The sequence below is a fragment of the Fusarium keratoplasticum genome, chromosome 4 (genome assembly GCF_025433545.1).
Source record: "Fusarium keratoplasticum isolate Fu6.1 chromosome 4, whole genome shotgun sequence".
Taxonomy (NCBI): Eukaryota; Fungi; Ascomycota; class Sordariomycetes; order Hypocreales; family Nectriaceae; genus Fusarium; species Fusarium keratoplasticum.
The window spans coordinates 4,160,822-4,174,147 of NC_070532.1; the positions used below are offsets into that span (position 1 = coordinate 4,160,822).

Here is a 13,326-nt window from a genome sequence, read left to right on the forward strand (position 1 = left end):
TCATCAAAGAAATGAGATGGTGAGCGCCGTGCCCTGTAAGTCTTTAATCCCGTGTCGTGTGAGTTCATCGTCGGCTCTAAAATGTAGATGAGGTATTGTCGGGAGGTAGGTTGCTGTGTTGTGCTATATTGGGATGTGGCTGGTCCCTTGGAGGTAATGTGTTGGTTTGTCTTGTGGTGGATGTAGTCGAGTATATCGAGATCTGAGAATCTGAGGGTCCAAGTCTTGAGAATAGGGAATGTTCGTATGCGTGTTCATGATCGGCCGGTCTATATCCTCCTGTTTTCGGTATGAACTGTTTGCCAAGCTCCAAAATAGTCGATCTCTCCGTACGCTGGTGGCAGAACCCTGACCATGCGGCCTGTCGTCCAATCAACGTACCACTTCTTCCCCTTGCTGATGATGTATGGAGATTTGCGGGGGCTCCTGAACAAGAGGTTGCTGTAGCATAGCTTGGCGTACAGCATGTCGTGGGCACTTGACCACCTATGTTCCGGGATCCATTTGCCATCGACAGGGTCGATACCTAGGTTGTTGTATGACGTCGTGCTGAGACGGCGGATCGGGTCTATTCGCGGAGGAGGCTCTGCTATTTCTTCCTCATCCCCATCAACCTCGAGCTCCGGCTCTACTCTGGTCTGAGAGTCTGGCGCCACAACCGTACGTGTCGACAGCCGTTCCACATCTGGATTCTCCGAGACTTCTTCAGCAGGTTCTTCGATACCCAACTCCGAAAGGTCAATGGCAGTGGCGGTTGGGGCCTGTCCATGAAACCAGCGAATCCGTTGAATCCGGGGGATGGACATATCACGGGGAAAGTCTCGGTCCTCTAGAGGGAGAGCAATGTCGATGGCGGCAAACAGTCCTTCGAGCCATTTGATAAAGGTACTCAGTTCAACGCAGCACAGAAGAAATTGGTCCGTCTCTGCGCGAACACGGATGGTATATCGTCGCCTAAACGATATTAGTATACGAACATGAATTGCACCACCACCTGGTCACGAGACAGAATAGCTTACTTCTTATAGTCGGCGGCGATACCAACATCCGCATAGAGTAGGCTGTACGTTTTTTCAAGCTTGCCCTTTTTCATCCATGGAGGGTTGTCTGGGTCGATTGATGGTCCATCATCACGAGTCCTTCCCCATCCCCAAGCCTTCTTCGCCCCATAAATGCTGAGTGCGGTCCCGTTGAGTGTCACATAGACGGGATGCCATTGACGGTCCTCGGCCCTCTTTATTGTATTCTCGATCTCGTGTTTCTTGTCAAAGACGCCCTCGAGGGATATGTAACTCTTGTAGTCGGGCAGTGGTTCCTTTTGCTTTGTTGTATCTGGGCGAACTTGACTCTGGCCGCCCCCACCGCTCGCGAGGCGTTTCCCCTTTGCTGAACGATCTGTAGTTGACGTTGATGTAGGCTCTTGCTGGTACGGGGGCGGCTGCGAGGGTCGGCGCGGGCTTGTCATGATACGCTGATAGTAGAGATCCTCTTCCATCGAGACACGCCGCCGGAGAGGCGGCGACGCAGGAGCGATCGTGGATGATCCATCGTCGTCGAGCGACACCCTACGGGGTTCCATGGGGCAGGCCAGGCTTATATATGAGGTTCGAGAGGGTCTCGCGACCGGCCGACACGGAGCGGGAATGACGGATGAGAAGTCTGGGGCGTGAGCTCAACCAACATTGGCCGCAGGAGTCTCCGTAGAGGGCGGCAGACTGAGAAGGTTGATCATTCCGACCCGCTCTGGAGATTTGTGGAGAGAGATGTTGAAGGAGAAAAGCGAGCGAGCCAACAGAAGAAGGCAGACGACACGAGGACAGTCAGCGTGGACCCGAGGAAACGAGCATCCGTCATGGAAGACGTCCCGGGACCGAGGGCGCAGGGGGTTGAGAATGTTTGAGGATCGTTGGATCGAACGGGGGCGTGGGCAGAGTAGAGTAGGGCAGCAACAACGGTGTGCTTCTGAATTCGGGCCTGTCGGTGCCGGCGCCAGGGCGAGTCTCCGTTTGGCTTCGACGGGGATGGAAGAGGAATGGAAGCGCGGCGGCTCTTTTGTTCGGGGGGGCTAGGATCGAAGGTCAGGGCAACGGCCAGCACAAGGCGACGTCAGCCGTTTCCAAAAGGGCCCACGCAGCGCAGCGCAGAGCCCGGGAGGGAGTGGAGAGGGAGGAATCACCGTCAGGAGAGGTGAGAGGATGGATGGAGAAAGGACGGGACTGCGACTGGGACTGGGGGGGTCCCTCGCAGAAGGGAAAGCGACGTTGAGGGTGTGGATGTGGACCAAAGCACCGGCGCAGGGTGGCGAGATGAGGCTGCCGCAGCGTGCTCGACTTCGAGATTCGCCTAAAAACGACGTTCGAGTTAGTCACATTGGGGGATCTGATGCGACGGGGCCGTGATTGGGATTGTGATGCGATCCGCAACCTACACACCTTGAAGGGTCGAGGCGCAACCGCAAGCGCGCAGGAAGGGTACGGTATTGGACGGTACGGGCAGGTAGTCTAGGGTTTCGCCGATAGGGAATGACGAGCTTGCTTTGCGCCGCACTTCCGCGCTGGATGTCGATCCCCGAATACAATACAGCCCTAGGGGTTTGAGGCAGCGGATCTCTATGGTGCGCAAGGCTGAGGGGGGTAGATGAAGGAGGAGGAGAAGTGGTGATGGGGCGTAATACGGCTCGATCGAGGAGCATTGATCCTGAACCCGGGCCAAGAAGGCAAGCACAACACATGGCTCATGGCATGCGGATGGCTTGACCTGGCAGGTCCCAAGCCAAGTCGCAGGTTCAAAACTGGAAAGGGCTCTTTTGGGAACCCCCGGCCACCTTCCCGCCAAAAGGTCCCGCGACTGCGGGCCCACAGAACCGCACGCACGCACGCCGCGCACAGGGAAGCCACGGCCCACGGCCCCACCGGACGTCCCTCAGACAGAGCCGCTAGTCCCGGATGGGTAGGTACCACGGAAAACGGCACGGTTGAGAAACACCACCAAAAAAAAGGTCCCTGAGGGCATCTTCATGACTGGATTACTTACTCAACCACAATTAACATGCGGGTGCAGTACCCTCCAGCTGCGGCACTTGATCCCTCTGTGCAACATGTGGCTTGTTATCCCATCTCAATAGCACCAGCCCTTTCCCAGCTGGTGCAGAGATTCAAAAGCCGCCGGCTCGGACGTACATACGCCACATTCAACATCTCGGCCGGGTCTCGACCGTATTGTCCGGGGTCGCCTCGGGCCTCGTGCGTGTGTCGTGGACCTGCAAGTCATCCGTTTTAATCGAGCAAAAACAGGGTCTATCTAAGCCAAGCCGAGATCTTCTTTTTCTGAAATCCTATGGCTCTGCATAACTCACTTGTTATGCCTTCCTCTCGGAGCCTATTACTCATTCCGAAACGCCGTCTCATTACACACTGCTACAGTGCTATGCGCAAAAGCCAACACAGCAGGAAAAAAAAAGTGCCCTCTGCTGTTCTTCCACAGCCAACCAACAGCTGTTCGCAAAAGTACTTTGTCCCGACGCCCTTCATTCGTCAAAGTCCCCGAACAAGCGACAAGCGACCCAAACTCCTGGGTGCGAGTACGTACCTCGACCAAGCATCGTGTGTCCCTCAGGTCGGTGTCTCCCACCCAGAGGAACTTTTGGCGCTGCCCTTGGCACCTTTGAAAGCGGCCCCTCTCCGCGTCTGGGGTCACCTATGGATTCTCTTCCTTCTCCTCGGCCTCTTCTGTTTTCAATGTAGTAGGCCCCACACCGATATTTGTGCCCTGTTACTATTATTTGGTTTGTAAGAATTGATTCTTACTTATGGTTTGCATTTTGTGTTTCATCTGCGCTGCATACGAGCTTCATCTTCAAAGCCTCTATTGAACTCAGCTTAGCCACTCAAAAGTGCCTCATTTCCTGTCCTGATTTTTCTCTCACGGGATCATCCAGGGAGTAATTATTACAGTACAACGAGTCCGAAGCCCCTGTCACGCCCCCCTCCCTCAATTATCATCCATTATTAGTTACTATTATCCGTATAGGCGTCCGTGATTGGAAAGCGGCCCACGGGGCCAGCAGCATGTCCGTCCTGTCTCCGTTGAAACCATCCCGTCTTACTGTGTGCAACCAATACGCGCCAACAGGGCCGACTCTCGAAACGTGAGGTGCAGCGCCCGATGATCAAGATAATCAAACGCTATTGCATTGCAACTACAACACTACAATATTGTGCTCCATCAATGTATGTAATGCACGCGGAATAGTCCGCCGCCACGTCGGCACTTGGTAGGCCAGAGATCAGGGGACACGACGATCGCCCACTTTCTCACTTATTCCCCCGAGAAATGTTTCCAGACGTGCCTGCGGAATTGGTGTTCTATGTCGATCCTTATCCCACTATAGAAACAACAAGCGAAATCAAGTATCGTGGAAATGCCATGGTCATCGTTGATCTTTGTCTTGCGGGGCTGAATCCCCAAAGTCTATTAACTCGAAGAAGCTCCCCAACAAGCTCAATACTATGTACGCTCCCGCCTTGGCTACACCTCCATCCGCTATATTCAAGCCATCCGAGACTACCTACCTATTTCCCTCCCCTCCGATCGTCTTACACACCCGGATCTCTCGGCACGGAAGCCCCCTCCCTTTTTTCCCCAGAGCCTCATCCTGACCCGAACCCTCGTCTGGTCTCACATGACCTCTTGTTCAATGCTTCTCCTCCCCCCCGCCTGCATTAAGAAGGTCGGAGTAAGAACCCTCTTCCCCCCGGAGGCCACGCCCCGGACTTTGCGCCCTACCCCCGGGAATAGACCCCGACCAGCCGCCGAGCGAGCGGCCGGCTAGCAAAAAGAGGACCATAATGCAATGGGACCATGCATCAATTACGAAATACGTCTCCTCCGCTGATCAAAAGTCCCTCCCGTATGTGAAATACCAACAAAAGGACCTGACCAACAGTACCTTGAGAGACGGACAACATCAGATGCGGCGAACCATTCCACCGGTTCTACCCACGAGCTTCGTTTGCCAAGTTCTTTGAACTGAAACTCGCATCCGCCTTTTGCCATCATGAACCGTCATCACCTTGTTGGCTTTTGCGTTGCATGTATCCATAGATGTTACGTTGCCTCATCCAACCCGCGGCATCATGGTTGACTCTCTGTCTTGAACTTGGCTCTTCACCGACAGTCTGTGGTATCTGTCTCGTCTTCACCCTTTCTTCACACTGCCCCTTTCACAAACATGCTTCAGAAACCAAAGGAACTGATGGCTACTTGCACAGTAAAGTGTACAATATACGGTCTCCCTATAGACCCTCTCGTACATTCAGGCAAAGGCTCACCTCCGCCTCCAACCATTTCACTGTTCCCTAACCGTCCTCCCATCCATCGCTCCCCATGCTTGCTTCAACCCCCCGAGTCCCGCCTCTATCGCCCTCACGTTCGCTTTTGTGAGAATATACACGGTCATTAGAAAGTAATGATGCCAAACCAAAGCTCCCACCCGAGGACCTTTTCACCCCCCTTTTCGCTGAATCCCTGAGCCAATCGTCGGTTGCCGAGGATGAGATGCAGATGTAGCGCGCAAAGCAGCGAAACTGAAAAACGAACAATCATGACTCCAGGTTCCCAACTCCATCCTTCCTCCCAAAGGGAATGCCAAACTCCGCCTCCTCCCGTCCTTCCTTCCTGTCGGCATTTGCCAAGTGTGTGTTTGTGGTTCCCCCCTGGCGTCTTTATATTTTTACGCCTTGTTGGCAGAGTGTCCCCAGGAGCATCGAAGCCCCTTTCATGGGCCACGGTGCCTATTATATAGGCAAAGTCAATAACCGGTAACCATGTACCAGCTTCGCTATGCCGCGTGATATGCCAGTTTAGGCATTCTGGGCCTGAGAACCGCCACGGCCTCGAGGGGCACCGCGACCTCGGTTCTGGCCAGAGAAGTTACCTCGAGAGCCCTGACCGCCAGAGCGGCCACCGTCGACACCACCGCGACCACGTCCAGAAATACCACCTCGGCCGCCATAGCTGCTACCGCCATAGGCGTTGGCCTTGGGACGACGAGGCTCAACAACAATGTTCTCTCCGTTGACAGTGTGAGGGTTGGCAGCGACCGCAGCCTGGTAGCCCTCAGCAGTCTTGTACTCGACAAAGGCACAGTTCTACTTATGGTTAGCACATAGAGTCCAATGGGTCAGGGGATATTGCCAAACATACCTTCTGGCGGTTAATGTCAAAGTAGGTCAGCTCGCCAAAGGCGGCCAGAGTGCCCCTAAGCTCGGCATCTTGAACCTTGTCGGTCACATACTTGACATAACCCAGAGTGCCCTCCTTCTCGGCGGGAGGTCCAGAGATGGACTGAGGACGGTTCTGTCGCTTCGAGTCGGCACCAGCCGTCTGCCAGCCAGCAGCATCCTTGGCGGCAGGCTCAGCGGCAGGAGCAGCAGCAGCAGCAGCGGGGGCAGCGGGAGCGGCAGCAAGCTGAGAAGTAGGGGCGGCGGCAGCAGGAGCAGGAGCTCGGCTCTGGGCAGGAACGGGAGGAGTAGGAGTCTTGGGGAGAGGAACAACGGGCCTGGGAAGAGCAGCGGCGGCACGGCTAGCCCAGGTCATAGGCTTGGGGGGCGCGGCAGGCTGAACAGGGGCGGGAGGAGCAGCGACAGGCTTGGAAACAGGCGTAGGGCTGGGGTCCTTGGGCTTCTCTGGCTCCTTGACATCTTCCTCAGCAATCTCCTCGGCGGCAGCATCAGCGTCGGCAGCGGGGACCTCGGGCTTGGCCTCAGGGGCCTTAGCCTCCTCGACCGTAGACTCAGCGGCGCTTCCGTTCAGAGCGGCGCTGTCCTTAGATGTGGAAACCTCCTCCAGCTTCTGGTCCACGACCTCGGGGTCGAGCTGAACAGTCTCCTCCTTAGTCTCCTCGACAGACTTGGGGGCTTCAGGCTCGACAGGGGCGGCAGCAGGTTCCTCCTCAGCAACCTCGGGCTCCTCAACAGGCTCTTCGGGGGCAGCGGCAGATTCGTCGTCAGTCTCGTCGTCAATGTATCGCAGGATATCGTTGAGGACAAAGTAACCAGAGGGCTGCTGAGCGAGAACAAAGGTCTGGACGAACTTCTTGGGCTCACCGGCCTTGTTGGAAGTCTCGCCAATAACCTGAATGACAATGTTTTCGAAAGAAGCCTGGGAGTCAACGTTGGATACTCGAACCTTGCAGTCTTGGAAGTCGAGGGCCTTGATGCGTTCTTGGATGGCCTGTTGTGACAGGATTAGCAATTGAATCGGCTAGGTGCTTATATCTGAGATTGAAACTTACTTGTCGACCGACGGAGACGTTGGCAACCTCAGCTTCAAGACCGTAGACGAATTGCGAGCGCTTGCCGTAGAAGAGCTACCAAGCTAGTTAGTGAAAATCCGAGCGCGCACAGGACTGAAAACACATACGTGGAGTTTCTCAGGCGACTTGCTCAGGGTGGTGTAATATTGCTCGACAAAGTACCATCCAACCTCATCCTTGGACAGGTTGCTGTTGCTAGCGGGGGCGGAGACAGAGGCATCGGTAGTGGCAGCGGCAGCAGCAGGAGCGGCGGCGGCAGCAGGGGGAGCTGTTTGATGTTGGTCGGCATGTTCCTTGTACAGATTCTGAAGGGTGAAATTACCGTTGGAGGCCATGATGGCTGTGTGATTCTGAAGTCGGAGGGTGACGAAGGTGAGGAGGGAGCGAGAATTAGGTCGGACGCGCGATGGAAAAGGTTTTGATCGCGAGAGGTGCGGACAAAGACGGGACAAAGAAACGCGGCCCGGGGTATGCGAATGGGCTGCAGATGGCGACGGTGCTTGGTGCGAGGTGGAGATTCGAGTTTATTTCAAAGCGTCGGAGGACTGTAGGGCACAGGTGATGACAAACCGTGGCCAAGAGGGTTCGCAGACGCAGGCGGCGGCGACGATGGTGGAAAACGGGGAGGGGTGGCAAGGGTGGGAAAGATTCGCGAGACTCGAAGCGGACGGGACGTCGAAGGAGAGAAACCCTGGAGATGGAAGATGGAAGATGGAAGCTGAAGATGAAGGGTATTGAGGATGGTGAGAAGGAGGAAAAGGGCGAGAAGGACTCTGGGATGAGGTTGTTGAGATGATGTGGTTTGGGTGTTGGGTGGTTGATTGTGGAGGTTGTGTGTGGCCCAGAAACAAAAAAGACCTTGTGCTTGTGGTAGGTAGCCTAGGTCCTTCCTTCCTTCAGGTAGCGCGGTAGCTCGGGCTCGGAGTCGGAGGCGCCTGGTCCGTGCGTCAGCTTGCACGATATTCGGAACGGAAGCGACCAGTTTTCCCGAAGCAGCAACTGTTCTTGGCAGAAGGCCGAGGGATTTGGAATAGTTGAAATACGCAATCTACAATGCCGTTTTCGGTTGAAAGTCCCAAGGACTTGTGTCTCGTCGCTGCAAATGCAACTCCTGCGCTCCTCGGGTCGTCCCATGTTCCACATGCCGCTAGTTCAAGGATCCTCTCGTTGACCTCATGTAGCATAATAGCGCGGAACCCTGTCATTGCTGCAGTGCACGGGGAATAATCGATTGCTGAACTCAAGCCACTTCTGCGTATTTCAGCATAGCAGTTGAAGCCACAGGAACCAGTAATGTCCCTAAATAGGCAAGGCTAGGGACGAATCACACTTCACGGTTCAGCGCGATAACCCTCGGGATTAAAGTTGTGGCAAGGTCAGCCCTGCCGGAAACTCAATGTCAAGACAGTGATTCGTAGACTTGCACACTCGGCCCTCCACAAGACGGTTATTGTTTCATACCCTCTATCTTACCCGCAACCACCACAACCCCAGAGAGCTAGAGAACATCGCACACGAGCATCAATGCTGGGCCAACTTGGCCTAGAACGCACCCATAATTACTGAGAGCTGATTTTGGATAGATACATGGATCATAATGATAATAAATCTCCGAGCTCGCATCAACAATCCGTTACTCTGTTCCTGGTTGTATAGTCCAGCCAGACGGAGAGCTTGAGACATACTCTTCAGCGAGCAAAGGGCACGATGAAAGCACGTGCAATGACCTGGGGATGTTTCACCCAACACTTTTAGCCCGTACCTCTCGAGAGAGGGCCTGTTTGGTGCGAATGACACCCGAGTGGCCAAAGCCCCTCGTGGAATTGTCTCAGCGCGGACACAGCCTGAAGGCTTTATGACTGTCCGAGTGGATGAGAGGAGCCACGATGGTTTCCCGAAGTCGTCCTGAAAGACAGTGAATGTCTAGCACTGGGGCATGCATGTTCCGAGCTGGCGATATTACTACGGCATGTGGCCGGAGGCAAGAAACGGCTCATGATGAGCAGGTCCATTGTTGTACGTGAATTGAACCAGGACTTCGTTTCTCATGAAATAGTATGGCTCACGAGAGCTAGCCGAGCTTTGCAGCTTGAGTAGCTACGCGAATTGTAATAGTATTATGCTATTGGCTGCTCAACGAGTGTAATTCGCCTTGATCCCATTGGCGATGACTGAACTGTAACTTGCGCAACCTTCCTCGATCTCTCGCGTCTAGTTTAGTTAAGAACAAACACAATACGGCGGAAATTTGACTATAGCGACTCGGCCTATAGAGAACTACCATGTACTCTGTTTCTAGGTGTTGAACATACAAATCTACTCTCCTCTCCCCTCGCCTTGACCCTGTCGAGGTAATTACCGAATCGGGATCAAGGTGAGACCCCTGCAGTTCTGATCGGTGAATGCGCCAATGCGGGGTTCGTTCCACCGCCCACCTGAATTTTTGGCTTTTTTTTTTGGCACTCGAAAAATTTCCACAATCTTATCAGTTGCTTCCAGCGGGCGCGGATCTTCAACCAACCTCGACTTTTTTTCCCTCTTCACACCTTGGTCAATTCTTCTTGCGCCGATATTGTACATCAATCGACATTCTCTCTAACCCGCCAAAATGCCCAAGTCGAAGCGCGCCAAGGTCGTCCACCTCACCCAGGTGTCCAAGAAGACGCGGGAGAACAAGGACAAGCTGTTTGAGAACATTCGCAATGAGATTCCCGAGTACCAGACCTGCTTCGTCTTTAGTGTCGACAACATGCGCAACAGCTACCTCAAGGAGGTGAGGCGCGAGCTCTCCGACTGCCGGTATGCCAATCTCTACGAGCCCCGACCGCGGAAACCTGGAAGCTGACCCGTCATCGCAGACTCTTCTTTGGCAAGACAAAGCTCATGGCCAAGGCCCTCGGACAGACCCCCGAGGAGGCCATCGCGCCTGGTATCGAGGGTATCACGAAGCATCTGGCTGGCACCGTGGGCCTACTCCTGACGAACCGGCCGGCCGAAGAGATCCTCGCCTACTTTGACAACCTCGCCCCCGTCGACTTTGCCCGCGCTGGCGTCGCTGCCTCCCGCGGCTTCTCTCTCCCCGCCGGTGTTCTCTACGCCACCGGCGGTGAGGTCCCTGCTGAGCACGACGTGCCCCTTGAGCACACCATCGAGCCTGAGCTGCGCCGCCTCGGCGTGCCCACCCGCATGGTCAAGGGCCGTGTTGTTCTTGGTGATGAGTCTGGAGAGGGCGAGGACTATGTCGTCTGCAAGGAGGGAGACATTCTGGACTCGCGGCAGACAAGGCTGCTCAAGCTCTTCAGCGTGTGTCTGAGCGAGTTCAAGGTCAAGGTGTTAGCGTAAGTCTTACCCATACGCACTTTGACTCCCATCAACGACTAACACACCACAGGTACTGGAGCGCCGCAACCTCCGAGGTGACAGAGGTCAACGCCATGGATGAGGATTAAAAAGACGAGCCAATGATGACGCTCTTGAAAGAGAAAAAGAAACGCACACGGTGCTAGACGTTTGGCTTGACAAATTCTTGTGTGTTCGAATGACTGATACCAGCATGAACTTTATTTTTATGGGATCTCGGCGTTGAGGGCCATGGGATATGGAGGGCATCATGTTTTTTGACAGTAGACCCGCCCCTTGAATGACAAAAAATATATACTTAAAAACATTCACACGACGACTCATTCACTCGCTCGGCCAGTACTATTTAACTGTTACTTTCAACTGAACAAAGAACTCCTAAGTGATACATCAGAGTCGGCCTTCTCGGCCATCCTAGGCGACATTTTCAAGGGTCAGCAGGTCACGGAGTCCTTACCCTGACCTTACCTATGTTGCGCAACGTCTTACGCCCCTTTTTACCATTGTCACCCTCCTCCTACTTTTCTCATCACCTCCCAAAAACCAATTAGAATACATAACAAAGAGAAAAGTTACCTCCCACCTTGCCTCGTCTCGAACCCGTCAGGAAGGCATTTGGAGCGTCGTTGAAACCGTCAGGGGTGAGGTCAGACTTGGCGAGTTAGGGTTGCAGTATAGCCGGTTAACAGAAACAAGCGAATCCAGAACGGCGCGAGGGAATACTCCGAAACTGCCGTAGGCGTGATTTTGGTTGTCGATATAATCTGGTGCGCTTACCCTTGGTGGAAAAGGGGGGTGTATTAATGACGGGAGGACGAGAATCGACAACCCACCAACAGGCCATGGAGAGGAAACACTGCTTTAGTATCGGCGCAACTTCCTTGGATCCTCGTAGCCACCGTCATAACCACGTTTCCGGCCACCGTCATCGTCGCGGGGCCTGTCGTAGTCCCGGTCCCGGTCGCGATACCCACCTTCTCGTCCACCTTCTCGTCCACCTTCTCGTCCACCTTCTCTTCGGCCGATGGGTTCCATGTTGCTTCCGGTACGTCGGTTGTCGCGGTCTCCGAATCTGCCGCCGTCGCGGTAGCCGCCACCACCACCACCACCGCCGTGTCTGTCGTCATATGAGCGGCCGCCGCTTCGCGAATCATACCCACCAGGGCCTCGATCGCCTCTGCGGTCACCGCCGCGGTCGCCACGATCACCTCGGTCGCCATAACCACCATTTCTTCGGTCGAAGCCAGGTCCAGAGGGCGCGTCGCTCGGTGCGCCGTATCCGTTTCTATCGCCACGGCTGTAGTCGCCACCACCGCTCCGGAAGCCACCTCGGCCGCCGTAACCTCCTCGGAAGCCACCCCGTCCACGTCCGCCGTCGAAGCCCTTGTAACCACCGCGGAAACCACCGCCAAAACCGCCAGGACCCATTGGACGGGAGGGCATCGACCTGGTGTAGCCTCGGCCACCGAGACCACCACCAAGTCGTCGAGGTCGCCATCCTTTAACGGTTCTGCCTCGTTCGACGTCTACCTTGATACGTCGATCCTTGATGCGAATGCCATCGCAAGCATCCAAGGCAGCTGCTCGTGGGTGCGCCAGATGGCGCGGGTGTCAGTCAATCTTACCATAAATAGTACCTTGCGTGCTGAGCGGGTTGACAAAAGAAAAGGAATAGCAGAGACGGGCAAGCTTGAGGGCCCTTGTGTCTCGCCGTATACTTTAAAGAAAGGGCAAGCTTGAGGGCCACATTCTGAAAGGTACATCCAGGGAAGAAGACAAATGTCTAGTCAGAAGGGGGATGGGGGTGAGTTTACCTCTCATATCTTTCTCTCTCTCAAAAACGACGAAGGCGTATCCTCGATGGGGCTTCTTCTTCTTGTTCGGCTTCTCGTGCGCGTGTGTATCGACAATGATGCGAATCTGGATCGCGGTTAGCATATGATTATGAAACAGTTGCGCAGGGACAGCATACGCGCTCGATGGGACCGAAGCGCCCAAACTCCTTCTCCAGGTCTCTCTCATCAGCCTCATAACTCAGACGCGCGACAATCAAAGTCTTGAAGGCATCGCCTCGGACGTTCGGATCCTCGTTCGGCTTATCTGTACATTGGTTAGCGATTGCGCGACAGCATCACAGCTGGGGCTTCCCACAAAGCTTAGGCGCCTGCGTCACCAGCTCCTCCAGGTCTTGCTTCTTCTCCTGCTTCTTGCGATCGCGCGCCTGCAGCCAACTCTCGGTAGGGTTATAGACGTCGGTTTCCTTGTACTTCTGCAGCTCGGGAAGGAATTGCGCGACACCGCTGATAGGCGCTGTCTTGCGATCCTGGGGCGCATGGTCGGGCGGCTCGACCCATCGCAGGGGGGGTCGCGCGGCGAAGAGTGCGAGCAGATTCGGGGGGAGCTTGTCCGTCATGGTGGAATCTCGCGTCGGATATAGCAGAAGAAAAGTAGAGAGTAATGAGCGAAATGAAGAGACGCGCGAGGGATACCGCGGTCGATAATAGATGAAAAGACCAGGCGCACGGAGTTTAATTGTGTCGTCGCGCGGTCGTGAAATTATCCCCCAAGACTCGAAGGCTGCCTTTCAGTCGAGGCTGAGGCCATGTTACCCGGAGTTCTGCCGCCCTGACGCTAAGCCACTTTGGGGTACC

At 54.9% G+C, this 13,326-nt stretch overlaps 4 protein-coding genes across 4 annotated transcripts; 1 reads left to right on the plus strand and 3 right to left on the minus strand.

Moving 5' to 3' along the window:
• Positions 1-269: 269 nt before the first annotated feature.
• Positions 270-1,579, minus strand: NCS57_00632000 (PH domain-containing protein; the record flags this gene model as incomplete). The annotated part of the gene is made up of 2 exons (XM_053056212.1): positions 270-954; positions 1,020-1,579. The coding sequence occupies 2 exons, from the start codon at positions 1,577-1,579 to the stop codon at positions 270-272; spliced, it is 1,245 nt and encodes a 414-aa protein (XP_052915167.1).
• Positions 1,580-5,861: 4,282 nt separating this feature from the next.
• NCS57_00632100 (uncharacterized protein) lies at positions 5,862-7,650 on the minus strand (the record flags this gene model as incomplete). The annotated part of the gene is made up of 4 exons (XM_053056213.1): positions 5,862-6,149; positions 6,205-7,233; positions 7,295-7,369; positions 7,423-7,650. 4 exons carry the CDS (start codon positions 7,648-7,650, stop codon positions 5,862-5,864), a joined length of 1,620 nt encoding a protein of 539 aa, XP_052915168.1.
• A 2,264-nt stretch (positions 7,651-9,914) lies between these two features.
• On the plus strand, positions 9,915-10,764 carry NCS57_00632200 (Ribosome assembly factor mrt4; the record flags this gene model as incomplete). The annotated part of the gene is made up of 3 exons (XM_053056214.1): positions 9,915-10,114; positions 10,174-10,653; positions 10,707-10,764. The coding sequence occupies exons 1-3, from the start codon at positions 9,924-9,926 to the stop codon at positions 10,762-10,764; spliced, it is 729 nt and encodes a 242-aa protein (XP_052915169.1). The 5' UTR covers positions 9,915-9,923.
• A 772-nt stretch (positions 10,765-11,536) lies between these two features.
• NCS57_00632300 (RRM domain-containing protein) lies at positions 11,537-13,088 on the minus strand (the record flags this gene model as incomplete). The annotated part of the gene is made up of 4 exons (XM_053056215.1): positions 11,537-12,255; positions 12,490-12,595; positions 12,648-12,775; positions 12,827-13,088. The coding sequence occupies 4 exons, from the start codon at positions 13,086-13,088 to the stop codon at positions 11,537-11,539; spliced, it is 1,215 nt and encodes a 404-aa protein (XP_052915170.1).
• Positions 13,089-13,326: the final 238 nt, after the last annotated feature.